Source organism: Falco peregrinus, chromosome 21, assembly GCF_023634155.1.
Source record: "Falco peregrinus isolate bFalPer1 chromosome 21, bFalPer1.pri, whole genome shotgun sequence".
Classification (NCBI taxonomy): Eukaryota; Metazoa; Chordata; class Aves; order Falconiformes; family Falconidae; genus Falco; species Falco peregrinus.
In genome coordinates, this window is record NC_073742.1 from 1,087,091 (window position 1) to 1,106,742 (window position 19,652).

The 19,652-nt window shown below is 46.4% G+C and overlaps 1 protein-coding gene across 1 annotated transcript; it reads right to left on the reverse strand.

The window, feature by feature from the left end:
• Positions 1-847: 847 nt before the first annotated feature.
• On the reverse strand, positions 848-18,977 carry LOC129782994 (vigilin-like). Its single transcript, XM_055792583.1, is given in 16 exon segments — positions 848-929; positions 931-974; positions 1,143-1,229; positions 1,561-1,674; positions 1,936-2,040; positions 2,346-2,499; positions 12,619-12,698; positions 13,201-13,305; positions 13,867-13,974; positions 14,189-14,227; positions 14,230-14,397; positions 15,234-15,449; positions 15,924-16,130; positions 17,763-17,978; positions 18,550-18,587; positions 18,899-18,977. Coding segments are annotated over 16 exon segments (1,827 nt in total). The 3' UTR covers positions 848-862.
• Between the last annotated feature and the right edge of the window lie 675 nt (positions 18,978-19,652).

The following is a 19,652-nucleotide window of genomic DNA, read 5'->3' on the forward strand; positions in this document are numbered from 1 at the left end:
ACTGTTCAGGCTCCCAAGGTACTTTCACCCGTTAAAGCCATCGCAAGGCCTGACGGCCCATTTCTCTCCTTGTACCACCACCACTCCAGAAAAGCAGAGGAAATGTGATGGAGACAGCACACTGGGTGAGCTACAGAGCCCCTGATACCATCTACTAAACACGAAGAGTGTGAGCATGGGAAGGACTAGAAAGGCACTCCACTTACCGTTTAGCTGCTTTCTTGCCAATGAGGTGTCGGTGGAATTGGTGGTCAGCCTTGATTATTGCATAATCCGTCCCGTGGATCTAAAAAGAATTATATTTTTTATATCTATCTATGTATGTATGTATGTACATTATTTTATATTATAATATATAGGGCCAGGTAGGACAGGCCACCGCTTCTGTCTCGTGCCCTAAGTAACTGCCTACTGCCAGTATTGGCACTGACTCACCAGCGGTCAGCTACAAGCACTTCTGCTCTTCAGCAGAGCACAAGCATTCCTCTGCTTTCAGAAGAGAGCGTTGTGCTCATGAAACATTGAAAAGACTGACTTCTATGCCTCTCCAGCTATAACCAAGAGTATCCTTCCTTCCCCGCACCAAAAAAATTAATGCTGACTTTTCAAGGATGCTATGGATGAGGTTCATAACCAAGGGGTGTCATCCACCTGGCCACACAATTTGTCTCCTGCAAGTTCGATTAAGCATGCCAAGACATCCTATGGATGTGACAAACACCTCATCACCTCTGCTCTGTTGCCCCTTCTTCCCCCAGTTTCTTACTGGAACTAGTAACTCCAGCTCACCAGTTCCTTGAGCATGGCTTCAATCTGTTCCTGAGCCACATGCACATCTTCTGTAGGTCCTTCCAAAGTGATGTTATCCTGTGGCGAGCAGCCTCACAGTTTGCCCTCTTGCCTGTGATAACAATTGTCTCCGAGTTGCTGTTCTTTGCTGGGAGATCAATTTTGGTGTTGCTTTCTTTACGGATCTGCCACAAAGGAAAAAAAAAAAAAATCATCTCAGAAGCGTCCCACGTCAGAAGAAAAACCCTCGCAGGCTATATTGGACACCACCAATGGGCAGGAGAGAGCATCCAGTGGGATTTTGCTGCAGGCAGTGATCATCACGAGCACTTGAGTTAGGAGCAATATCTCACCTTCTTGATGTTGGCACCTCCTTTCCCTACGATGTTCTTGTGGAACTGTTTGCAGATGGGGACAGAAATAGAAAAGCTGTTTTCAACCTAAGGGAGAAAGGAAGGGAGACATGAAGATTACACTGTCGTGGCAAGGGAGGCCCGACTTCAGGAACTCTGATAAACGAGCTTTTGAAAAGAGGCTTAGACCCAAGGAAGTTCTCTATACGAGGGACTTGTAAGACTAAACAAAGGCAAGGACGTTCCCCTATAGCCTTCCCATAACAGGTACTACCCCCGGCCTCCATTCAGCCAAAACAGCGTTGACAGCTCCCTCCTCTTGAGGTGTTTTAGCTCTACCCAAGCCAGTAGAGCTCTGCTTTGCCCCAGGGTTATCCAGGCACGTAGGAGGGAAGTGCAGGCAGAAGACCTCCTCTACCAGGTCTGCCACCCTCTTTTGCATGTACTCGGTGCACTTCTCCCCCTCGTTTTTGGGACCTCGGAGTTGGACGATGTCACTCTTGTGTGCAGGGTCTGGGAAGTTGATGATAACCTGCAGGAGCGGTCATTTATAGTTAGCTCAAGCAAAAGCAAGAACCCTTGTGTCAGACACATGCAAAGGTTGGGGGGATCCTACACATGCCCTTTTCCCATTCAGAAAAGGGGAACCGTGTTAGCGGCCTCTGGCTAAAAGAACTATCTTCTCAGACACTTGCGCTACAGAGCCACTAAAGTTACGACTTCTGTGACGACAGGCCTACTACCCATGTAGGAAATAACCCCTCTGGATTCCTCCTCTCCTACAAAGCCTTACCTCTGGGAATTGCTCCCGGATTTCCCAGATCCGCTCAGCCTTCTGCCCAATGACCGTCCGGTGGAATTTCTGCTCAACGATTAGGTCCGCAGCGTGTTGATTTTCCTGATGGGAACAGAGGGCACACTGAGTGTTCAGCCGGAGAGCCATCTACTTTGACTTAGCGGTTTGCTGCCCGACGGTTTACTTGCCAGCACTGTCCCTCTTTTCTCCAGACCAAATTCACTCTGCGTTGACAGAGAAGGGCTACCCGAGGGAACAGGGGAAGACATTTGTGAAGAGGAACTTGCACTTGTCATGAGATCCAAGTGCTCCGTGGGCAAGGGGCACACACTCGCACCAGAAGGTTACAAGGGAACACGAGAGCCCAAACCCTGCAGTCTCCCAAACATCACGTCCTACCCACTCACCATACGGGAAGCGAGTTCCAGCAGCTCTTTCTTGGCCTCTGGGACCCCCTGTGGGTCTCCTTCCATTCTGATCGGGTTGCTCTTCTCGTTGTCCGGGGGAATGCGCACAGACACCTTGTACAGATCCTTCATCCTGTTCACTTCGAGGCAAGGACTGTGGTGACGCCGTCTGCTAGGCAAAGACCTGGAAGCAAGGCACCTTGATTATCACTGCTCAGAGGCTGTTGAAGAAGTAAAGCCGCCTCTGGGAAGGGCTCAGTGGGGTAGGGTTGAGCCAGGGGAAATTGCCTCTTCCCCCTGGAGTTCAGCGAGAGCAGACCTGTGCCACACGAGAGCCTGTCCAAGTAAATATACCGTGGCATCTACAGAGCCCATTGTTCCCTTGTCAGAGCGAGGCGTGTTTCTTCCCTGTTATAAATTGAGACCACAACGGATCATAATCCAATTAAAATTTTATTAATTACAGCAAGTAGAATATGAGCAAAACCAGCGCTGGACGACAGGGGAGTCTGCGCTCCGCCAACTGCCGTCCTGAGCAGTTCAAACAGTCCCTTTTTATACATCTTTACTCCCGTGTTCATGAGGTAGTGGAGGTACTCTGCGCATGCTTCAGTTGTTGTTAGGGGGTCGTTTTCTGCCTTCTGGTGGTCGTTGAGGCCGAAGTAAGAAGTCTTCCTCCTTTGTCCCATAGTTGACCCCTCACTCATATGTCCTTATATGGGGTAGTTTGTCCTGTTTCTGTCGGTTCCTGGACATCTGGTGGTTATCTTATCTTGCACAAGCGGTACCTTGTGGCTGTTTATATCTTTTGCTGTCTGTCCTTTACATTGGGCCTAACATAAATCTTTATAAACAATACCCTAGTCCATAGTTTCTCACACTGTCTGACCTTTACATTGGGCTTAACATAAATCTTAATAAACAATACCCTAGTCCATAGTTTCTCACAATCCCCCCTTTTTCTTTTTATCCTATTATTGTTTATTAGACGCTACTTTCATTCTCGGCACTGCGAACAAACCTTTTTCCACAATCCCAACATTTATCATAACACTCACAAGGTAATACCTCACAATTACAATAGGCATAGTTCTCACGTGGCATAATGCATTCGCAACAATCTTCATCCTCATTAATCGATACACTCTTATACTTTGCCCCAGCCCTCGTAGTTAAAATAAGCAATTGAGCTATGTCAAACCGTTCTTTAATAAAATGTAAAATATAGCGTAATATACAAGGCCCAAATATCAGTCCTAGAATCAACATAATAAGTGGTCCTGCTAAAGCAGACAACAAAGTGGTTAGCCAAGGTGAGATATTAAACCAGTTTTCATACCATGACCTGCCCGCCTCAAGACTCTTTTTACGTTGTTCCAACCTTTTCCAGAGTTCAGACATGGCATCCAGGACTACTCCCGTATGGTCAGCAAAAGAACAACGTTCCTCTTTGAGAGCTACACATAACCCTCCTTCTTTTAAGAACAATAGATCTAATCCTCTTCTATTTTGCAGCACTACTTCTGATAAAGACTTCACTGAAGTGGCTAAATTTTTAATAGATTGTTCTATTCTTGTTAAATCCTCATCTACAGCCATCTGCAAACTTTGTAATTCCTGACCTTTTACTAGGGAGGCTATGCCTGTACCTGCTCCAACTCCGCCCGCTATCAGCAGTGTAGCTAGGGTTACCACTGTAATTGGCTCTCGTTTTTGCCTATTCAGGTCTCCTTCAAAGTGGCGTAACACCTCCTCAGAGGTGTGATAGATCAGACGAGGAACAATAATCACCTGTACGCAAAACTGAGATTGATTAAACACGTTTAGGGATAGGCAAGGCGTTACTCCGAAGTCTGAACAAACCCATTTAGCTCCTGGTGTCGGGATAGCCCATTTGTCATTTTGATTCTTGTGTTTCTTTATGTTAGCTTTAGTGATTGTTTGATTACACAAGGGCTGATATTGTTCGGGCACTGTACCTATACATTTTCCTTGACCTGTTACCAATTGAATAGTAATTCCTTGCGTATGGTTCCTCTGGTCATCCCACGGGCATTCTTGTGGGTTTGAACCACTAGACCATTGAATCCTATCTGGTATTCCGATTGCCTCAAAATATGGTGGTCTAACATTGTAACATAACCAGCATTCCTTAGTTAAATTTGGTTTGCTTTCATTAAGGGTATGATAAGAGGCTTGCATTAAATCCCATAAGGGGTCTTTAGACTCTGACACTCCTGAATCCCTAACTAAAGAGAACTCAGTCACCGTGTCATTAGTTGTTTTATCTGTTACTGATAGGGAGTTTGGACGAGTGGTTGTAACACTTGTGGGGACAATCTTTTTCTTAGGGAAAGTGGGTGAATTCAATACTTTATTCGGCCCAACAGGGAGTGAATCATATGGTATTTTAATTTTTCTTATGAGAAAGTGCCCTCCCCAATCTTTAGGAATTCCTGCATAGACACGTATTCCCCATGTTCGTCCTACTAACATGTTCGTCTTCTAGGGGATGCAATACTTGAAATTTGATGTGGGTACAGACTTTTTTGTTACGTGGAGCTACATAATCCACGTCGCGCAGACCTGTAAGATCTACACCCGTTTGTTCAGGTACACATCCGTTAGGAGTCCAGGTTGCTTTTATATATTTATCAGGAGCCTTTACTGTCCAGCCCGAGGCTATTGTCTCACATCCCCAATAACCACAATAATAGTGTCCGGGATAATTACAGTAAGGCTGTCCAGAGGCCGGGCATAAATAAAATGGAGGTCCTTTTTCACAAGGTATTGGTACTAAATTACAAAGTTTCACTACAAATTCAGGTGGCCCTGCGTTGCTAAAAGTGGCTATTGTTTTCGTTCCTTCCCAAGATATTAGTTCCCACTTAAATGGTTCATGTGGGTTTCCCCCTTTTGCTTGGGTTATTATCAATAGCACAATTAATGGTATACCAGGAAAAAGGGTGTTTGTTAATTTTGTTAATTTAAGTATATTCTTACCAGTCCTGGGGAAGTTCGGCCATGGCTGCTTTTGCATCCCATTTTTCTGGCTCTTTTCTCCACGGTTTGTTTCTCCTCTGCCTCGCCCGTCGACTCGGTTGCTTCGAGCCACGGGGTGTACCATCTTCTCGGCAGCAAGGGAATTCTTCAGGAGAATAGCTGTTCCGGGCTTTTTGCCTGTTTACATAGGCTTCCTACTTCGCAGCTTTAATTAATGGGGCCAAGCAAGACACGGTTAGTACTTCCCTCCTGCACTTTATAGCCAAGATTTCAGCTACAAAGGGGACTGGTTCGGTGGAGTGGTAACAATAATATTGAGGGTTTATTCCTTTGGCAAAAATTTCCCACCACTCATGGGATTCTCGAATAATTTCTTGTTTAGACTCTAATTGTTTTAATTTCCACTCCGTAAGAGTTCTTTGAATTTTCCAACACTGTGTGCAAACTCCTATTGGAGGGTATCCATATTCACAGTGTGTCCACCATTTATTCTGGCATACCTTACACCTGAAACAAGCAAATGGATAACAATTGCAGTTCAAATTATTACATCTAATTCATATATCTAGAGTGCATACATTATTTGCATCAGCATATCTTCTTATACTTGATATTGTGTGGTTGCATAAGTTTAGCAATTTCCTTCAACACACTTTGTACGCTTCCATATATAATAGATAAAAAAAGAAACAATTATAGCAAATATAAACAACAATACACACTTTATACCAAAAGGTAATGCGGCAAAATAATCAAATAAAGTCTCTATCATTACGTTATCTTTTCAGGGTTATCTTGGTGTCACCTGGAGTACTGATTACTTTCCAGTGGGGTCTCGTCACTGGGCCTTTAATGCGACTAGCATGAGTCCATCCACGCTCAGCAGTCCGGACAGCCGTTTCTGTTGTAAGCAGAACAAGATAAGGTCCCTCCCAATTGGGTTTTAGGGTTTCTTCTTTCCACGTTTTAACCAATACCCGGTCCCCAGGTTTAAGAGTATGAATTTTTAAGTCCAACGGTGGTCGTTGTACAATCAGTCCATGTTCCCAAAGCTTGTTACGATGTTCTGCTAATCGTGAAACGTATTCATTAATCACACGGTCTCGAATTAAAACATTTGTTTGTGGACTTTCAATTCTATAGGACATTCCAGACACCATTTCAAACGCTGATATTCCTACATCTGCTCGGGGTCTGGTTCTGAGAATTAATAGCACCATGGGTAGGCACTTAATCCATGATAATTTGGTTTCTATCATTAATTTAGTCAAAATAGTTTTGATTTCTCCATTCATCCTTTCAACTTTTCCCGAACTTTGTGGATGCCATGGCGTATGGTATTCCCACTTAATACCCAAGCTTTCTGTTAGATCTCTAACAATTTTTGACACAAAGTGTGTTCCTCTGTCCGAGTCGATTACTTCAGGTACTCCATATCGAGGTATAATGTGTTCAAGTAACACTTTAGTAACTTGGTTAGCAGTTGCCTTGGAGGTAGGAAAAGCCTCAACATAATGTGTTAAATGATCCACCATTACTAATAAATATTTCTAACGCCCTACCCTGGGTAGTTCAGTAAAATCCACTTGTATGTGTGAGAAAGGTCTGTATGCTGGGGAACGTCCTCCAAGAGGCTTTTGTCTCATGTTGTTTCGATTAACCTTTTGACAGGTCTCGCAGGCTGCCGTGACTGTCTTTGCTATGTTATATACGCCTATACAGGCAAACTGTTGATTGAAATGATCAACTAACGCCTGGGTTCCCCAGTGTGTTTTACTATGTATTTTTGAAAATATTTCAAGTGCTATGCCCTTCGGCAAAACTTCTCTCCCATCTGGCAATATGTACTTACCATCCTGTTCCTTAGCTCCCATTTGTTCTAGTTTTTCCTTTTCTGCAGACTCAAAACTCAAATTTTTACTAACAGGTATTTGTTGTATAGTTAAAATCGTACTATAATTGCCTGCCACTCGTTTTGCTTCTGTATCAGCTGCATTATTTCCCCTAACTTGGTAACTTGTACCTCGCTGGTGTCCCTTTATATGTACAGCTGCTATTTTATTCGGCATTTTTAATGCCCCCAGAACTCGCCGAATTAATTCCGGGTGTATCAGTTCTTTTCCCTGTGAGTTAACGAATCCTCTGTCTTCCCATATTTTCCCCAAAGTGTGCACTACTCCGAACGCATAGCGTGAGTCTGTATATATAGTTCCATCCTTTCCCTTCAGTGACACTAATGCTTTCCACAATGCATACAGCTCACAGGCTTGAGCCGACCAGCTGGCACTCAGGGGGCCTGATTCTATTGTCTTAAATTCTCTTTTTTCCAACTTAACGATGGCATATCCGGACAATCGTTTACCTTCCACTATTCGTGATGACCCATCTGTAAATAATACTTCTCCGCATTGTAGTTCTTCTTCTTCTAAGTCTGGCCTAATGCGTGTCTGCTGTTCAATTGCTTGAAAACAATTGTGCAATAGTTCATTACCTTCTCCTGGGTACAAAAATTCAGCGGGGTTAACTGCTCCAATAGTTTTCAAAGATAGTTTAGGGGATTCTATAAGTATTCCCTCATACTTTAATAATCGGCTATCTGTAAGCCATTTTTCTGCTTTTTGTTGTAACACTCCCCTGATATTATGAGGCGCATATAAGACAACTTCTCCATTAAAGGTAATGCGATTCGTTTCCTCAAGTAATAAGGCAGCAGCAACAATGATTTGTAAACAACTCGGCCAACCCCTGCTCACAGGGTCCAACAGCTTTGATAAGTATGCCACCGGTTTCTTTTGTCCGGCCCATTCCTGAGTTAATACTCCGAATGCCGTTCCTTCATATATGTTAACAAATAAATGGAATGGCCGCTTTAAATCTGGTAGGCTTAAAACCGGTGCTTGGCTTAGCTCCCTTTTGAGACTGGCAAACTGCTCTTGATCCTGAGGGGTCCACTTGGGCATTTTGTCTTTAGACAGTTGTTCATATAAGAATTTAACTTTAAAGCTGTAGTTCTCTATCCATTGCCTACAATACCCAAATAGCCCTAATGCCTGCCGAATTTGCCTCTTAGTGACAGGCATAGGTAATTCCAGAATTCCTTTAATGCGCTCTGGATCCAATATCTTCTTGCCGTTAAACAAATAACGCCCCAAATATTTCACTTTTTCCTCCACAAATTGTAACTTTTCTTGTGATACCCGTAGTCCCTTTTGTGCAAGAAAGTTTAGGAGCCGAATGCTTTCTTTTCTTACATCCTCCTTATTATTTCCTGCTATGAGCAGATCATCTACATACTGTAACAGCACGTTTCCCGTTTGTACCTGGTATTCTTTTAAGAGCTCTTCCAGGGCCTGTCCAAACAGATTAGGGGACTCAGTGAACCCTTGAGGAAGCACGGTCCATCTCAATTGCTGTTTACGGCCTGTCTCTATGTCTTCCCATTCAAAGGCAAAATAATCACGGCATTCTTCTGCCAGTGGACAGGCCCAAAAGGCATCCTTTAAATCAGCCACACTATACCAGGAGTTATGGGGTCCTAGCTTGCTTAGCAGTGTGTATGGATTTGCTACTACAGGGAACCGGGCGATAGTTCTTTTGTTTATTTCCCTTAGATCATGTACGAGCTGATATTTCCCATTTGGTTTCTTCACAGGCAGAATGGGGGTGTTAAAGGGTGACATACAAGGCTCTAAGATTCCTTGTGCTAACAATCGATTGATTTCTGGTTTTAATCCCCTCCGTCCTTCTAGGGATATGGGATATTGCCTTACCCTCACAGGTATGTGGGGTTCGGAAATTTGAATTTTAATCGGTGGGATTTCCAGTCTACTAATTGTGTCTGGAGAGTACCAGACATCAGGGTTAATTTGTTTTTGATCATCCACGGTCAAAGGATAAGCAGACACTGTTAGCTCTTGATTTTTCACTTTAATTTCTAATTGCAATTCAACAATTAAATCTCGTCCTAACAGATTAAATTCTGCTTCAGGGACGAGCAAGAGTTCACCCATTCCAAATTTATTTTCAGTTTCGAATACCACATTTTTGATTTTGCTTACTTTAAAGGGTTCTCCTTTTGCCCCAATTACTTGTACTTTTTCAGGGGAAACTTTACATCCCTCAGGTATTTGCTTAATAGTTGATTTCTCAGCCCCAGTGTCTACTAAAAAGGTGAACTCTTGTTTATGGGGACCTATTTTTAATTTTATCAAGGGCTCATGATGACTCCGGTCCCCTAAGATATAGAGCCCCTGACTCTCCTATTCCGTTTTCAATATTTCCTCATCCCTGATCCTTTCTCTGCAATTCTGTTTTATATGTCCCCTTTTTCCACAGTAAAAACAACATCTCTGTTCCTTCTTTACTACTACGTTCCCTTGTTTCGTTCCAGCAGATCTGTGTTCACCAGTTTGCCCTTTGCGATCCTCTCTGACTGCTGCTACCATCATTTTTACTTGTCGCTTGCTGCTCTCTTCTTCCCGCCTTACGTAGACTTTCTGAGCTTCCCTCAATAATTCATCCAACCCTCTATTCTGCCAGTCTTCTAACTTTTCAATCTTCTTTCTGATATCTTCCCGTGATTTTGCCACAGACTGAGTTTTGAGGAGCGCTTGCCCTAAAGGGTCGTCTGGATTTACCCCAGAGTACAGCTGAAGGGCTTTCCTCAGTCGTTCCAGCCACTCAGTAGGGCTTTCATCTTTCTTTTGCATTTCATTAAATGCTTTATTGATATTCTGGCCACGGGGTACTGCTTCCCTAATCCCCTGGATTACTATAGTTCTCAGGTCCTGCATATGAGTTCTATGCACTGGATCCTGATTATCCCAATTAGGTCTTTGGAGTGGCCATTTAATATCTGCTTGGGGTCCCTGGGCATGCTGAGCATCCCACAGTCTCATTCCTGCTCGTCTAATCATATCTCTTTCCTCGGTAGTAAATAATTGACCAAGGATAGATTGCATCTCATCCCAAGTATAAAGGTTTGGTCCCAAAAATGGATTTAATCTTTCTGCCACTCCGAGTGGGTCTTCAATTAAGTTTCCCATCTCGGTTCTTTTAAAATCTCGTAGGTCAGCCGAGTTTAGGGGTACGGAAATATATCCGATCACAGGTTGAGGTCCCCCCATGGGTATTTCCCTTAGGGGGTACATTTGAGCTGCCCCTTTCTGACTTCTAGTTATGCGTCTAGGAAGAGGGGGAGACCCTTGTTCCGACTCTGGTGGGGGAGTGGGCGCTCTGGGGACCTCTGCGGGAGCAGGAGGAGGAATGTAAGGAGGGGGGGTTAGAAGGGTTTCGTCCAACTCTTCCTGCTTTTTCTTTTGTTTAGTTTTCATTTCATTCAGTGGGTAAAGTCTAGCTCCCGGTCTTTCTAGCCACACTTCCGCATATCGACTCTCCTCCGGGTTAAGGGGTTTTTTATTATTAACCCAGAGGTTTAATTGCTGTCTTACCCAATCTTCTTCTGACCCATAGACTGGCCAAAAGACATTTTTAGAAATCTTCTTCCCTCCCCATATCTTAGTACAATATTCTATCATCTTCTGCTTATCTTTCCCTAGGGTTCCAAGGAAATATCTCCAATTGTCTAAGATATATGCCAGAGGGGTATTCTTAGGTACAGTGGGTACCCTTCCCATGGGAGTCGAAGGCTTGCTGCCCTTCGCCCCCATCTTCTGGAATATCCACAAACATACACTCACTCGCTCCCCTTGTTCCTGGCCCAGTCCCTCGCGGGAGATGGGAAACGCAGTACTTAAGAGTCCGCACTCGCTTGGTTCAGTATATCGAACCTCTCACTCGTTATATCCCAGGAAACCCAATCCCGCCCGAACGGCAAACCCGCGAACAAATTCGCAATATACTTACGCGTCCTGCGTCTTCGTCCGGACTCCTGTGCACAGAATTTTTATGGGATTTTACCGGTTTCTCCTTTGCTCATTATTCTAGAATTTAGGTTCGTCGGTAAGGTTGGAGTAAGCTGTTGGTCGCGGGGCGCCTCCCCGGAGGACCAAAGCCCACCGTTCCTTATCCGAGTCACGGCACCAGAAATTGTTATAAATTGAGACCACAACGGATCATAATCCAATTAAAATTTTATTAATTATAGCAAGTAGAATATGAGCAAAACCAGCGCTGGACGACAGGGGAGTCTGCGCTCCGCCAACTGCCGTCCTGAGCAGTTCAAACAGTCCCTTTTTATACATCTTTACTCCCGTGTTCATGAGGTAGTGGAGGTACTCTGCGCATGCTTCAGTTGTTGTTAGGGGGTCGTTTTCTGCCTTCTGGTGGTCGTTGAGGCCGAAGTAAGAAGTCTTCCTCCTTTGTCCCATAGTTGACCCCTCACTCATATGTCCTTATATGGGGTAGTTTGTCCTGTTTCTGTCGGTTCCTGGACATCTGGTGGTTATCTTATCTTGCACAAGCGGTATCTTGTGGCTGTTTATATCTTTTGCTGTCTGACCTTTACATTGGGCCTAACATAAATCTTTATAAACAATACCCTAGTCCATAGTTTCTCACACTGTCTGACCTTTACATTGAGCTTAACATAAATCTTAATAAACAATACCCTAGTCCATAGTTTCTCACATTCCCCAAACAGTATCACATTTAGAGCAGAGGATAATCGTTCCTTTCTACCCCAAACTCTTGGCTGGGGACACGTTGCAGTGCTATCAAACTAGCAGACCGCAACAAGGCTTTAGCGTTGGCCATATTCTACTGCCGGTGCTGTAGCACCTTCCTCCAGAGGCCAGACCACACTGCTCCTCCTCCAGCTGACACCCTCTCCCACAAGCCACAGGGCTATTTAACCCCTTAGCGGGAACCAGCTACACCTGCACATCGTCCATGTCAATCAACCCACTGCCTCTGAGGCAAGGCCACAGCTGCGTGTTATCAATGCTAATCAACCCACCGCCTTCATTCCTCTACAGGGAGAAGCTCACCAAGCACATTTCCACCACCCACAACTGGCTGCTAAAATGTCATTCGCACAGAGCAACGTGTGGAAAAAAAAAAAAAAAAAAAAAAAATCCTCCAGGACACATCAAAGTAATTCCACTAATGTTCAGGCTCCCAAGGTACTTTCACCCGTTAAAGCCATCGCAAGGCCTGACGGCCCATTTCTCTCCTTGTACCACCACCACTCCAGAAAAGCAGAGGAAATGTGATGGAGACAGCACACTGGGTGAGCTACAGAGCCCCTGATACCATCTACTAAACACGAAGAGTGTGAGCATGGGAAGGACTAGAAAGGCACTCCACTTACCGTTTAGCTGCTTTCTTGCCAATGAGGTGTCGGTGGAATTGGTGGTCAGCCTTGATTATTGCGTAATCCGTCCCGTGGATCTAAAAAGAATTATATTTTTTATATCTATCTATATATGTATGTATGTACATTATTTTATATTAGAATATATAGGGCCAGGTAGGACAGGCCACCGCTTCTGTCTCGTGCCCTAAGTAACTGCCTACTGCCAGTATTGGCACTGACTCACCAGCGGTCAGCTACAAGCACTTCTGCTCTTCAGCAGAGCACAAGCATTCCTCTGCTTTGAGAAGAGAGCATTGTGCTCATGAAACATTGAAAAGACTGACTTCTATGCCTCTCCAGCTATAACAAAGAGAATCCTTCCTTCTCCGCACCAAAAAAATTAATGCTGACTTTTCAAGGATGCTATGGATGACTTTCATAACCAAGGGGTGTCATCCACCTGCCACACAATTTGTCTCCTGCAAGTTCGATTAAGCATGCCAAGACATCCTATGGATGTGACAAACACCTCATCACCTCTGCTCTGTTGCCCCTTCTTCCCCCAGTTTCTTACTGGAACTAGTAACTCCAGCTCACCAGTTCCTTGAGCATGGCTTCAATCTGTTCCTGAGCCACATGCACATCTTCTGTAGGTCCTTCCAAAGTGATGTTATCCTCTCCTCCAGTGAATTTGATGTGAACCTTGAGGTGAAGGACAATGAATCTCTTCAGAATTTGCCAAGATCCAAGCCAGGCCAATGCTTTTGGTCAGGCCTACACCATCGATCCCTGCCACTGAGAGATGTGCTCCTTCCCAAAAAGCCCAGACCAAATCCCCACAATTTTACAAGTCAGAAACTTAACAATTTCGGCCATATGGCAGTGCCTAGAGCCCAAGGCTCTGGTGCCGTCCCGGTTTCTGCAAGGGCTTTGGAGAAGTTTACTCATCTAGCCTTTATCTAGATACCGTCTAACTCCCCAGGGAGAAGCCTTGCTGCACTCGCCATTTCCAGGTATCCTACTACATCAGTTCTCAAAACAGCACCACATAAAGCTTCCTTGGAAGGGCTCAACCCATGACAATAACATAGGAGGAGCAGTGTTTGCAGCAGTAAAAGAGAGGGTTCCCTTGAACAGCAAAGATCTGTGTCATTTCCCCCTGGTTTTACCCACGCTAGAATACACCTCTCTCTTTCGTGACGAGTGATCTGGACTAAACCTTTTTCTACGCCGGGGGTGCTAAGCTAACCAGCTCACCCATACCTTTGGCATCTGCTGAGTTATTTTGGCCAGGTTCTGTCCTTTCTTTCCAATAATGAAACGATGAAGCCAAGAGGGGGCAGAGACCGAGGAGACGGTAAAACTGTTGGCCTGAGAGACAGAAAAACAGAGAAGCTGTTTGATGGACAAACTGGAAGAGGCCTTCACAACAATTCAGTTTCAATTCCCACGCTGCACCTCCGGTATTGACTTCTAAGCTGCACCTCTAATGGCCCAAGAGAGAGCACCCCCGCTACACCTGTCAGTGCTCACAAATGGATCTTCATGGGACCTTCAAAGGAGGCCTAGCCCATCTTGTCAGTACCTTTGCATAGACTTCAGTCAATGCTTGCCCAAGTTTTTCAGAGGCTCGCCTCGCAGTATCAGCGTCCCCGAGCTCCTGTCAGTGGCTGGGATCTCGACAGAGACTCCAGTCTTCTCCAAGATCTCCTGCAGGGAATTCCCCTTGGGGCCGATGACATACTTGTGCTGGGACTTCTTCACCTCCACTGCAAGAGTAGTAGTCTTCTTTTTCTGTAGGGGCAGAGACACTGAGGCATCAATCACAAGGGGGCGGGGAAGGACAAGAGCGACAGGAAGAGGCACAAGATGCAGTCAAACTCTGCACCCAGCAAAGAGCAAAGCCAAGCTGAGCACAGTGGCTCGGCAGCACCCTAGCACCCCTTGGACCCCTGCCTACAGAAAGCCTTGTGCTCAAAAATTCACAGGGCAAGTACAAAACTAGCATGCTGGGTCAAGCTCCCTGGGACACGGCATGCAAGAGACCACACACGCACACAGGCATGTCGTTGTCGTCATCCCCGTCCCCCCGTTGGACAACAGGGTTCAACTCCCAGCCGTCTCCCAGGCAGTGCTGTGATGCAACACTGTGCAGGCTATAAGCCGATTGTTGAAATCCGGACTGGTACAAATACAGACCTAACCACGACGAAAAACAGCCCAGCAACCCACAACAAGGATATTCACAGCAGCGTTGGCTGTGGGAAATAAACTGGAGTGACATTCACTCTTCAGCAACTTCTACTTAGGTAGCAACTTTGATACTGTCAGCTGGCCACCACTGTAGACTTCACGCTTCTTTCCTTCCTTAGTAGCACCGGTGTGAACAAGAGCTCTTGGTGGCCTGCTAAGTCCCACGATACAGAAAAGCGAGAAATCTGTCACCTCCCTGATAGTATCAGCCCAGCTCCCACTCTGCCGAGTGAGGAAACGGTAGGATTCGGGGTCATGTACTGCAAGGGCTGCTGAGCCAGGTGCAACAGAGGGGTGCACAAAAGTAGAACAAGAAGGGAAGAGTGCCTAGGTTCAGGTGCTAGGGGAAGGTGGGAAGCTTTATGGACCATCCGTACCTTCTCCTCATAGATCTTCTTAACGCGAGCCACAGCCTGGGCTAGTTGCTCCTTTTCTCCGCTGAAGACTATCTCGGTCTTGTTGACACTGGGTGGAGGAATGTCGATGCGCGTCCCTGTGTCCTGCATGAGCTCCCTCCCCAGCTTGTTGTAAGGGCCGGCAATGAAAGGGTGGTACACTTGCTCCACATCCAGCCGCTCCACGGCACGCTTATCCTGGAAGAGCCCACAACAGACCTTGGTGGGAACTGCCCTCTGTATTACAGTCTCTGCCAGGCACAGCTAAGTTCCCAGGGGTTTCCTGCCTGACACTCTGGCCCAAGCAACCTTCTCAGTTTGCGGGCTTGTAGATCTCCACCTCTTTCCATCTACAAATATGGTTGCTGCTGCTGCTCCTTGTTTACGATATTCACCCCTGTGATCTCCTGCCTTATCTCAGCTGGCACCTAAGACGCGTTGCTTCAACTATCAAATGCTTGTTTTGGCCTCAGAGATGGACAAAACGCAGCACAAGAAGTTTCAGGACCTGGCAGCGGTGCTCATACAGCCGGCGAGTGGCACAGTATACCACTCTGTTCAGGCTAACGTTAGCCACTGACTGTAGCCACAGTGGCTGCAAACTCCGACTATACCGTGGGGAAGCACAATGGCTGGCCAGCTAATGCCATGAGAGAGATCATACTGAGGTACCTGCTCAGCGGAGATAAGCAGGATCTCGTGCCGGGCCTTCTCAATCCCTTCTTTAGTGCCGCTGATCTTGATCTGGTTGCTGGGGTCATCTGGGCGGGGGACCTGCATTTTGGTTGCAGTTTTGAGCTTCAGGTCCTGCAGCTTCTCACCCTTCTTTCCAATGACAAAACGGTGGTGCTCCTTGGGGATGGCAACTGTTGCTGAAGCCTGCGGCAGAAGAACCAAGCGTCTGTGAAAAGCCTTGCCTGCACTGGCAGATCCACAGGAACAGAGCCAGGGAAAGCAAGGTAGACGCTGCTCAGCGGTACTGCTCCTCAGAGCAAACACAACGCCTTCCCAGCACATTCTGTCCGAGGGCTGACACTGTACCAGTTGATCTACAGTGCCTCCATGCCAGGAGTATAAACCCCACCTTTCCCTCAAAACCCTTCTGTTTGCACAGGAGCAGTACCCTGAATTAGCAAAGGCCTTCCGACACAGACGAGGAGGTGCCTCTCCTCCAGTGTAAGACACCAGACAACAACTGAGATGGCAGCGCACAGCTGGAGTTTATCTGAACTCTGACATCTGCTGCCAAGGCTACAGAGAACAAGACATACAGTATGACTCCTAGGAAAGAGAAATTCAACACCAGAAACCTACTGCAGGAGGCAGGCAGCTAGCACATGCTTACCGCTACTTAAGTGCTAAGGCGTCTTCAAGTGTAGCACATGCAGCTCCTGGGACTGCTTCTAGAAGGCCCCGCATGCAAAAGGGGTCCTTCTCAATCTACCATTAAAGGGCTGCTCTATACAAGGGCTTCCCGACTTCTTCCCTTCTCACTGAGTTTTTGCAGGTCTGGTAGCTGATGACTGCTATCGTGCTCCTGATCCCTCTGATTAGGTAACCACTAACAGCAATCAGACAATGAACATTCAAGCTATAATGGAAAAATAAAAGGTGAAGAAAAGATCACTCGGTGTGACTTTTCAGCTCTGTGTTCCTGTCCTGAAGCCAGCCAAGCCTAAGAGAAGCTGGAATACAGACACACCTTCCAGACCTGGGGCCAGGGCAGTAGGAGGTATATTTGAGAACAGTGGCTCGTGGATCTGTGGCGGCACAACCTGAACTGTTTTTTCAGATGCACTTTGTGGATGTAGGGTTTCGTTCCTTTCTCTTTCCTCTGGCAGGGTATGACACAGGGGCTGAACAGCACTAAGCAGACATGGTATTAACATCGCATTACCTACCTTTGGCATTATACTTTAAAACACACTGCAACACCTGGCTGCGATACATCCTAACAAGAGCTACCACCTTGACTATGAGCTCAAGAACCATAAGGGAAGAGATCAAAACCTAGAGGACTGAAGCAACCGAAACAACAGGGTTGTGGCTCCTTACCAGTGTGCCTTGAGTTACACAAGGCAGAACCCTGACCCGAAGCTTTTGGCAGGACTTCCTTTTCTCTACTTTTCTTTCTCCCAGCCTTCCACATTCTCCTCTGAAGGACCTCAGGAAAAGCACCGTCCCGTTCTCACACACTACTAGCTTTGTGTGTGAGGCTCCTGCACCAGCACCTCAGCACAAAGTCACTGGTTGCAACTCAGATGTTCCAGAGATGGCAGACTCCACGCTTCATGCAACACCGCGGCCTGTAATTAACTTGGAACCCTATTTGAAGCCTCATTCCCATTCCAAATTGCCAATTGGGTGCTTTGAAAACGTATGGCGAAGCTGAATTAGTCACGTAACAGCATACCTCTTTGTCTTACAAGCACACGGGCCCAAGGGTCTCAAAGCATTTGCGAGTCTTGGGGAAGAGCAAAGACGAAGGCAGAAACAGTTAGATGCCCTCACCTGAGTCTGCAGTCGAGCGACAATCTGCTTCCGAGCCTTCGTGACTGCTTCCGGCTTGCCAGAGACCACGATCGAAAGGCCCTGGTCCTTTGCGAGAGACAGCTCCAGGTGAGCCCCTGTCTTCTGCATGATGTCAAGGCAGATCTTGGCCTGCTCGCCTTCTCCAAACTGATTCATGTCCTTGTATTTCCTCTCCTCCAGTGGCACATGGAACACCTGCTCAGCCACGGGACAGACAAAAGCAGGGCACAGCAAGGTGCCAGTGTGCTTTTGATTATCAGTGTCTCCCTCTCTTACTGCCATACAGGAGGACTTCACTGGTGTACTAAGTTCCCAGATTTAGGCGACCCATCAGCCTTTCCAGTGGAGACACCAGCTGCAGTACGAGGGCACGGCAGCAGGCAGTGTGTCCCAAACTGAGTGCTCTCCTAAAGAACATGCTGTTTGGGGGGGGGGGGGGGGGGGGGGCGGGGCGCGGAGAGGAGGGGGAACACTTCAATGCATTAGCACTCGCTCCTTGAATTCTGCAATCCTCCCTTCAGGCCTGTTCCAGCTATCTGTGGAACAGGGATGCAGAGCTTCTTCTGGGCAGTTTTTCAACACATCCCTCCCCCTCCGGAGCAGTCCTAGCATTCAGCTGCGGTCTTCCTTGTGCCTCAGGGCAAATAACAGCAAAGAGGCAGTTACTCTGACACACTAAGGGATTTCATACTCCAGGGAAAGCTTCACTTCACCTACTTTTTGGAGGGATGAAAAGGAGGGACATAAGACACCCACTCCCACCAACCTGAGTGATGACAGAAGCCTTTATTGGCTGCACCTGTTCTGATTCTTTGGCCACCCAGAAGTTTACATCTTAATCCTTCCCGGCTTTGGAATCATCTCGCATGTCGTAACCTATTACGCAGGCAAAAAAGAACCATTCGGCTACATAGGAATAGTCTGAGCTATACTATCGATTGGATTCCTGGGCTTTGTCGTATGAGCCCACCACATATTCACTGTCGGAATAGACGTAGACAGCCGAGCATACTTCATCTCCGCCACTATAATCATCGCCATCCCAACCGGCATTCAGGTATTCAGCTGACTAGCCACACTACACAGAGGCACCATCAAATGAGATCCACTGATACTGTGAGCCTTGGGCTTCATCTTCCTCTTCACAATTGGAGGACTAACAGGTATCGTACTAGCAAACTCCTCATTAGACATTGCCTTACACAACACATACTATGTAGTCGCCCGCTTTCATTACGTCCTCTCAAGAGGAGCTGTATTTGCCATCCTCGCTGGATTTACCCACCGATTCCCACTATTTACTGGATACACCCTCCACCCCACATGATCTAAAACCCACTTTGGAATTATATTCACAGGCGTAAACCTAACATTCTTCCCCCAACACTTCCTAGGTCTAGCCGGCATACCACGACGTTACTCAGACTACCCCGACGCCTACACCCTATGAAACACCCTATCCTCTATTGGCTCCCTAATTTCAATAACAGCCGTAATCTTACTAATATTCATCATCTGAGAGGCATTTGCAGCAAAACGAAAAGTCCTCCAAATGGAATTAACCGCTACCAACATCGAGTGAATCTACGGCTGCCCACCCCCCTATCACACCTTTGAAGAACCGACCTTCGTGCAGACCCAAGAAAGGAAGGAATCGAACCCTCACACGCTGGTTTCAAGCCAACTGCCTCAAACCACTCATGCTTCTTTCTTATGGAGTGTTAGTAAACCCATTACACAGCTTTGTCAAAGCTAAATGTACACCCCTACCATGGCCAAGCAATCCCAAGTCGGATTCCAAGACGCCTCCTCACCCATCATAGAAGAACTCGTAGAATTCCACGCCCACGCCCTAATAGTCGCACTCGC